This window comes from Trypanosoma cruzi, genomic scaffold (assembly GCF_000209065.1).
Source record: "Trypanosoma cruzi strain CL Brener 1047053516793 genomic scaffold, whole genome shotgun sequence".
NCBI classification, from domain to species: domain Eukaryota; phylum Euglenozoa; class Kinetoplastea; order Trypanosomatida; family Trypanosomatidae; genus Trypanosoma; species Trypanosoma cruzi.
In genome coordinates, this window is record NW_001849372.1 from 8,406 (window position 1) to 17,504 (window position 9,099).

Here is a 9,099-nt window from a genome sequence, read left to right on the forward strand (position 1 = left end):
CCTGGTCCATCTCAAGTACCCGCGTTTGTGCTTCCTGCGTGTCTTGCCTGCTGGCATGCTTGGCAACTTCGGTGGCGACCTGCGCGCGAGGCACCTGTTAAGAAGACGGTGGCGCCATTGTGGCATCCGCATGGGAGGCCCTCGCAAACTATTATAACGCCAGGCTGAGCACGTCGGGCATGTGCCCTCATACTGTGGACGGACAAGTGCACTCTGCCGCAGGTTGGGCAGGAGGACGTCAATCCGCCGCTCGCTGGCAGGCAAGGAGTTGTGGTGCTCACGTCGGGAAGAGGTTCCGGCGGAGGCAGAGGCGGGCCGGTCACCGCAGTCAGGGAGGGACGGCACCACCGACACAGAGGGTTCCTTGTGATCCGCAGGGCGCGTGCAGGCCTGTCGAAGAGTGGGCAGGAGTCGCATCGCGCCTGTGCGCTGTGCCGCCACTCGGGGCACGATGTCCGGGTCAACACCAGTAATAGAGTCCTCGCCACACCGACAGGCGCCTGTCACGCGGTGTGCGCGGCTTCCTTTTCCTCCTGGACATCCTTCCAGCTCCGTCGCTTCACTGCGGTGAGGAAGTCCACATGCCAGGCACTGACGCAGTCCTGCGAGAGGGATCGTGCCATGACGGCATCGGCGTCCGCTGTCACGTTGCGTGGGATTCCGCAGTGTGATGGGGAAAATGTGGAGTCAGCTGTGTGACCTCAATCCGCCAGTGAAAGCGGCACGGTACAAATCTCCTCGCTGACGTCGTCGTGCACCGCCAGCGGGCCAAGGCGGAGTGACTCCATCGCCGAGAGGGAGTCTGTGGCGGTAGGAACTCGTGTGGGCGATTGGGATGCTGCTGCCAGGCGGGGAACTGGGAAGTGTCTGAGGCCATGCTCATTGGCAGGACACTCCGCTCGGCAGGTGCATGCAAGGCTGCCAGCAGCTGTGCGGTGAGGCCCCACAGGGAGCTCGGCTGTCCGGGGAGTCAAGTGACAGCGCGGCGGATCCAGATGCATGCTCAGCGAGAGACGAAAAGCCGTCCGTCCAGCGACCTGCGTCATACAGTCCCAGAGGGTTGCAGGCCGCTTCAAGGGCCGATCGTCTCACGCCGTCCAGGGCGTTCTTGGCGTGCCGTGGCTGGAAGACGCCCACCCCGCTGCAGCTCACAGTTTCCCGGGCGAAAACTCGGTGCTCAACAAGAGGGGCGCGGATGTGGTCCGGGGAGATCCTCATGTGGCTGCGGACGCGTCGCAGTTCCTTGAGGACGGCATCTCCCGGCAGCAGAATGGTCGTCGCTGCCTTCCCAGGTATTGACGAAGGTGTGGTTTCCGAGCATACTGCGCCACGCACGTCCTCAATATAACGGAGACGTGTGAGGCGTTTGTGCCGTGTGGGTGCGCGGAACCCAACGATCCTCCGCAGCGGTGCTGGACTGGCGGCCAGGTGGACAGAGGTATCCTTCGTTGATGCGCGTGGGACGAGCGATGCCGTGCAGCTGTCGCCGTGCCGCACTTCCAGGCTGTGGAGGCGAGTGGGGTCGGACACGGTGCGACTGCCTCACTGCCGTGGTGCAACGCACTGTGGACGCACCCAACCAGAAAGGATCGCATGGTGTGCTGGGACGCACCAGCTCCTGCGCCCAGCCGCAGCTGACGGCGGCGTGGCACGGTCTGCCCTGCAGCGGCGGTGACGTGCAAAACAAAATTGAGGTGTCGATCAATCGCATTGCCGAGCAGACGCACAGGGTGGGATTGACGCGTGGCTTCCCACCGCCCAGACGATGGTCGGCCGTGTCCTCGTCAGACTGTCGGTGTGAGGCGATGCAGAACAGAGCGGCACCGCTCCTGTCCGCGCTGATACTCAGACAGTGCTCGGCAGCCCATGTGGCTACAACGGACACGGCAGCTGGCATTGCCGCACCACAGGCACGGAGGTCCGCACACAACGCAACAAGCGCGCGGTCGGCAACGTGCATGAACGCCGACGCAAAGTGAATGCTGTCCAGGCGGCGCAGCAGACCATCCACGTGGCGGTGGAGGAGCTGGGGCCGCACGACGCTGCATTGGGCTGCCACGGCTGAGGGAAGCTGCTGTCGGGAATATTGCTCGCAAGCACTCACCCCAACGCAGTCGCCTCGCAGGCGATTGCGCTACCAGCGTTGGGCGCGACGGCCCAGGCGCGGGAGCCCGCAGAGCACAGCCAACACTCGCCCATCGCCAACGGTGTCGAACGCAGTCGAGATGCCGAGCGGGACGGCAAGAGAGCGGCGACGGCGACGGTGCAGCGCGGGATGACGCCCCTGCGACGCTCGCACTCCACAGCGATGCACCCGCTCAGCCCTCGTGCCGCTTCGTCACTCACAGGCGTCACAAACTCCGAGGCCGTGCGTCGTGGCGTGGATCCAGGCTGACGTCGGTGGTGTGCCAGCAGTGCTGACAGGCAGCGGTGGACCAGTCCTTCGCTCACCACTGGCAGGACAGAGAGCAGCGGGAGTGGCCGACAACTTTCTCGGTGCGGCATGTATCCCTTCCGTGTCTGTGGATGGGAGTGGTGTCCCCATTTCCCAGCAACTTCGCAGAATGCCGTCGGCGAGGGAGGTGTTGATCATCGTTCTGTGCGAGCAGCGGGCAGCGGGCACAAGACGGCGCAGAAACACACTCAATACGCCGCCGGGGCCAGGGGCAATGCCAGGCAAACAGTCGCGGATGGCCGAGTCAGGCGCACACGGCGTGAAGGGCCAATCCATATTCCAGCCACCAGGGGGCACGCGAGCACAAACTGTGCAGGCAGCTGTGGGGATCGCAGCGCATGCGACTCGGACAGTGTGACGGACGAGCGTGTTGCCTGTTGCCGAATTCCATCGGTGCTCACCAGCGCTACAAATACATTTTGCGTGCCGTACGCGACACGAAACGGCAAAAGCTACTGCTAGGCGGAGGCATTGAGCAGCACCCAGGCCCCATAGCAGCACTCCAGATGAACGGCTCTTCTCTCACGCCGAGCAAAATTGCAATTTTAAGGGCACAATGAGCAGACGTTGATAGCCATCCAGAAGATCCGGAAGCCTTAGGAGCAAATCGCCAGCATGCACACTGGGGATTACGTGCTCCATGCACAAGCGCGTATCGGCAAGAAAGGCGGTGCTGGTGCGGAAAACTCTCCGCTCCAGGCATACACCCCTCACCATCACTCAACACGATTCCGGCCTCGGCATGGTGGTGGTCCAAGTCGCCCTGGAGCAGAACCGTGGCCTCAGCGTAGCGGGTGCCTACATGCCAGCGCCACAGCAAATATAGCAATCCTTTAGGCGGTTACTAAACCGCCTTCCGGCCTCGGCACCGCTCCTTCTGTGCGAAGATTCCAACGCGCATCGCCCACAGTGGGAGTCCTTCCTGGAGACGCCTCCAAGCGACGTCGCCGTAGAATTTTTACAAGGGTGCGCGGATGCGGGATTCACCTTGGTTAACACCCCTGGCGAGATCACGCATGTCCGTGGCAGACGAGAGGGATCCTGCACCGATCAAACAGGGTCAAGGCACCTTGCCGTGTCGGATTGGAGAGCCAATGTGTCGCCACTCAGTGACCACCACATGCTCACCTTCACGTTGCAGCAGGCATGCGTCGACAGCATACCCTCGGCGCCCCCTTCGGTACGTCAAGTTTTCTACAGCTGGGGAAGTGCAAGTGGGAGTCCTTCGCCAACGATCTCGACGAATATATCCCAGTATACGAATATAAGAAGCAGTCAACCGACGTAAAAGATTTCACGCGAGTGCCTGCAGTTTCACTTCAACAGCATTGACTGGGCGGCATGCACAAGGACGGTCCCAAGCTCTGGGATGGCATCCTTGCGGAAGCGGAACGGATTGCTGCCGACTGCAAGGCCCGCTGTCTGCGGCTGCCAATGCCCGACCGTGAGGCGGAGATCCAACGGACAAGGAGTCAAATTTTCCTCCTACTCCGAGAGCGCTTGCGCAACACGTATCCACGGCGCATCAGCACGCTGAATACAGGCGAACCGCTCTCCTGAAAATACATTGCGGGACGAAAAAGGGAACCATCACCACCATCCCCCACACCAGCGTTAATGGGCGATGGCCACAATAATTTCAGGACAGCACGAAGAGCAGCGGATGCTCTCAATCATGGATTCCTCCCATATCACTCCCTCGCAGAGCGGTTGGGTTTTCCAAAGATCAACGCGGACAGAACAAGTCTTTGAACATTTTTTCTCTCTCTCCCTTCTTGGGCCGCTGAACAACAGCGAGTCGGCCGCCTCATCTGCGACAGGCTCTCTCCCCCACCCCTTCTGATGCCCATTTCAGTCAAACGGAACCGCTTTCTGCGCTGCGTAGTGCACCGTACGGCAAGGCCCCGGACCGCACGAAGTCTACAGCGAGGCACTACGACATCCTTCGACGAAGCGTCTCCGATTCCCTCTCCGCTGCATTGACCACAGCTGGACGACCGGCACGATTCCGGTCCAGTGGCGACAAGCCACCATCGTCCCACCCCTGCAACCCGGCAAGCTGCCGGCACTAATGGCTTCATGTCGACCCATCAGCCTCACGTCCATCGTGAGCAAGGTCGCCGAGAAAATAGTATTGAGGAGACTGCTTTGGGTGTGGACGCCTCACCCCCACCAGTACGCATATCGTTGCATGCGTACCACGGCGATGCAGCCGGCCAACCTGATACACGAAGTTGAGCATAACAGAAACGATTACTTCCAAGTGAACCTTCCCAAGAAGAGCGGTGTTGGCACTCAACTCCACTGCGGACCCCATCGGACCCTGTTGGTGCTGGTAGACTCCAGCAAGGCCTTTGACTCCATGGATCATCGAGTCCTCAGTCGCTTGCTGGCCAATATTCCGGGGCAAAGCGCCAAAGGTGGCTTAGAAACTTTCTGTGTGGCTGTTACGCAAGACACGAGTGGCCAATAAACTCAGTGATCGACGTCCCAAGCTGCGACGAGTTCCTCAGGGGTCCGTATTGGGACCGTATTGGGGCCGTATATCTTCTCCCTCCACGCACACCCACTCCTCACGCTGCTGAACAGCTTCTCAGACGTCGCAGCAGACATGTGCTCGGATGATCTCTCTATTGTCATCAAGGGACAGTCCCGGGAAGTCGCCATTCCCGCAGCCGGCATGGTTCTCAAACAACTGCATGCGTGGAGTCAGGAAAATGACATGGCCACCAACCCAGTCGAAGTGCGAAGCCGCTTGGTCCATACTCTCCACGCACACGGAGTCAGTCTATGACCGCGAAGGAAAGTGGCCCCTGGCAGTGACTGGCTGCGAGATTCCAGTCACGGCCATTGGGTCGTCACACACTACGAAGCTTCTTGACGTAGATCTCAACCCGTGACTTTCGCTAAATGTGGCGGCCTCCAAGCACTGCACCGCCGCCTTGCAGCGGATATCCCAGCTGCGCTGCATTGCGCATAAAGAAGCGGGACCGTCGCCACATGACCTACGCACGTTCGCCATCGGATACAGTGCCTCCAGCTCACCTTATGGCAGTGAACTCATATGGGCAGTAGCGACGGATCCCGCGAGGAATGAGATGCAGAAGACGCACGCAACACTGGTACGCACTGTGAGCGGAGTTCCGAGCACAACTGACAAGAAATCCGCCCTGCTGCAGGCCAATACACCGTCGCTCCATGTCCTTTGCCTGCGCACGCGTTTCAGATGGAGCGGATGCGGAAAACCCCAGCCTGTGCCTCTGCCTCGCGCAGGTTTCCGCACCTCGCCGTTATCTCTCGACAAACGTTGCGCCTTCGTGGATGCACGCACACATGACTACGGCGTCACCGAGAACTCACCACGCGAATAGCAGCTCCTTCGTGGCTCCATTCCTCCCTGGTCCGCGGCCTCTGCTCACCGGGTCACCATCGGTGTGGAGCTTCCGGTGGACCACTCGATCACCGACGAAAAAGAGCTGATAAGGGAAAAGCGCAGAGTCAGCGAAGAGGCTCTAGCGCCGCACGGCCATCGTTCGTGGATACTTGCAACGGATGGCGGTGTCGACATTCCCAGGTCAGCCGGGGTTGGAATACTGCTTTCATCCCTCAATTCATCGAAGATAATAGAGAAGGTCAGTACCAACTGCGGCACACGCCCATGCAGCCGCACGACGGAATCCAGTGCACTGCTCCCGGCCATGGAAAGGCTGAGTGTCCATCGTATCCAGCACAGGCAAAAACCCTGCATGTGGTTACAGACAGTCATTCCCTTCTAGCCGCCGTCACCAAGGGCCCGCGCAGTCATACCGACTGGACGGAGGACCGGATCTGGCAGCGTCTCTTGTCGCTGACGCGTGCCGGCTGGTCCGTGCAGCTGCAGTTTTGCTACGAACATTGCGGAGTACATGTTAACGAGCCTGCAGATCATTAGACGCAGACCACGGCAACCGGGCAATACACGGAACATGGAATAGCACCCATATGGCGCACGGACCTGCTGACATGCATTAACACCCAGCTCACCAACAAGTGGCGTAGCACCATGCATTAGGACACCCACCACTACCTGCTTGGCGGCGCCAGGCCATCAGATCCAGGCGGCAAGCACCTGATCACTCAGGAAGCCCTCGACAGACAGGAACGGACAAACATTGCATGAGCAGGGTGCGGGGAATCCGAGCTCTGGGGTCGCCTGTACTGGACTGTGAGAGACTGCACGAGCCAACGCCGTTTCTGCAACATCTCACCGGAACAGTCTGCTTTCATGCGCTCCAACGACGATCCCACTGCACCGGGACGGAAGCTGTTCCCCCGACGACAAGGGAGGCCGACGCACCGCCTGTGGAGAGACGGCCCTCCACACGGCGTCGGAAGAAGAAATGCCCGCACTGTGACGCCACACTGGTGGGACACACGAACCACATCGGTCACTGTCGGTGCTTTCATCCGGAACACCCTCCACCGCTTCCCGACCTCCACCGCGATTGCTGCGACACGGTCTTCCCCACACAAAAAAAGCTCCGCAGAGAAATCGCTGCGCACAAAACCCAGACGCTGATCGGCACCGCAGCAGCAGTGCCAGAAGGCAATCACTGCTACCGCAGGATCAGCCAGCCTCCACAAGCGCAACAATTAGCCCGCAGAAAACACTGCACCATCTGCTTCCAGAATGTACAGACGCTCTGGCTGTGCGCCAACGGCTGGGCATTAAGAAGGACCTTTGCACCGAAAGGTTCTCCCAATGGCAGCTGCCTCATAGCAGGAAACTCATGTCGCTGCTCGACCACCTCCTCGGCACCCTGGTGACATCGTGTGGCTAGACATGTCGGTAAGAGCAGGGAAAAATAATAATAATGAGCATTCCCGCCACTATAGAGACGTGGTGCATCTTGCGATCCCGCTGGCGGCTCTCCTCTTCCACCGCTGTTTTTGCGCAAGAGGTCACCACAGTCATTTTTGTGGTTTGGTCGGCTTCGTGTTGCGCTCCGGGTTCTCCTCATTCATCGCCCTGCGGTGCTTCCTTCGCCGTCCCTGGCACCTGTGACTGTCCCATGACGGTTTGTTCCGAGGCCTGAGTGCCCTGGGAGGTCCTCCCGCCACCAGCATGCACTCCACCTGCTGCCTGCTGAGATGCGTCGGAGCGTGGGGATGCTGTGTCTGCAGCTTGCCCTCCGCCCAAAGACTCCGGTCCACTTGCACGCATCCGAGCAGCAGACGCGCTGCCAGTGCCGGACGGATTGCAAGTGTTGCTTCGCAGTGGGTCGCTGCTGGATTGGTCCTGCCTCGTCGGAGCAATGAGTGGTCCTGCCGAGGTGGGATTGTGGCCCTCACCCGCGGTGCTTCCTCCACCCTCCTCGTCTTCCTGATTGCTATTGTCCTCAGAGTTCACATTCCCCTTTCGTCCAGAGCCACCGACCACGGGTCCACCTTCCGCAGCCATCACAGCTTCCGCGTGCCCAGCAGTCACCGCGCCATCACCCGCGGGCCGCACACGCACCCCGTCGCAGCAGCCGTCACTCACACGCACGAGCAGCTGCGCATCACTGCAGGAGCCAACAGGACGCAGAGCACACGGCCAGTCATCATCACAAACAGTGGAGTCGCCTAACGCTGCGGAGCCAACCTGCGATAGCACGAGAAAACAAAAGGAGACACAGCCGCTACACCACGCACAGCCACCGCACAGCAACAAATGGCAGCAGCCCAGCAGCAGCAGCGCACACACCACAAGACAGATGGAATCAGTACGATTGCAGAGCTCGCACACCGCCCCGCAAACCAGAAGTTTAAAAAGCAATAAAAAACAATAATTAAAAAACAATAATTAAAAAGAAAAAAAAACCCAGGGCTCCAGTGCGCATGCTTATGAGTGTGTCCGCGATGCGTTCAACGTGACGGATGCGGGGCACAACGCGGAGCACACAGCACGGCAGCAGAAGCAAGTGAAGCAAAACACAATCATTATTTCCTCTTATTTTATACAGTGGACCACAACACACGCGCACAAACCCCCGCGGTTGAGTGCTGGCACGCACAGCCCGCACACACCTCTTCAGCCCAGAGCGGTGTACGCCAGCGCGGATGCGGCGAGCACCAGCGGGGCACACACCCACGCAGAGCTGCTGAGGCTGCCGTCGATTTCGCGAAGACGTGACGGTGCGCGGGTGGTCGACACAGCTGGCGCCTCTGTAGTCGTAGTACTTGGTGCCTGTGTTGTAGTGGTGGTCGTCGTGGTTGGTGCCTTTGTTGTGGTGGTAGTGGTGGTCTCCTCGGTAGAATCTTCAGACTCCCTATTTGCCCGATCCTCGGATAGTCTCTTGTCACTGGGTAACCCTGTAGTACCCTTATTACCATCTGCCTGTAACGTATTGGACACCTCATTTGGTTTCGTTCCCGTACTGGTAGATCCTGGTCCCTCTCCGCCATCATTTTCCGGCTTTGCCACGGACCCCAAACTTGACGACCCTGTCGAACCGGCCTCCCGGTGTGATGGATCTGGTAGTGAAGGCGGTGGAACGACAACAACATTAGATTTGGGTTTGGACTTCTCCTCGGGGACTGATGCCGGGGGGTGTGGTCGCCGTGGTCGTCTGGGGAGAAGCGGCAGCTTGAGACTGAGTGTCTCCCGCGCACAAGGACGGGCA

The 9,099-nt window shown here is 59.7% G+C and overlaps 2 protein-coding genes and 1 pseudogene across 2 annotated transcripts, besides 3 other annotated features; all 3 read right to left on the reverse strand.

The window, feature by feature from the left end:
* Window positions 1-9,099: a sequence feature (areas not merged during assembly with more than two copies in the genome that could not be assigned to a particular haplotype).
* On the reverse strand, window positions 1,340-1,960 carry Tc00.1047053508361.9 (uncharacterized protein; the record flags this gene model as incomplete). The annotated part of the gene is made up of 1 exon (XM_800729.1): window positions 1,340-1,960. The coding sequence occupies one exon, from the start codon at window positions 1,958-1,960 to the stop codon at window positions 1,340-1,342; it is 621 nt and encodes a 206-aa protein (XP_805822.1).
* Window positions 2,791-7,272: a mobile genetic element.
* Tc00.1047053508361.21 lies at window positions 7,313-8,041 on the reverse strand (annotated as a pseudogene).
* Window positions 8,251-8,296: a sequence feature (AT_rich).
* On the reverse strand, window positions 8,508-9,099 carry Tc00.1047053508361.30 (mucin TcMUCII, putative; the record flags this gene model as incomplete). The annotated part of the gene is made up of 1 exon (XM_800728.1): window positions 8,508-9,099. A coding segment is annotated over one exon (592 nt), but the record flags the coding sequence as incomplete, so codon positions are not given.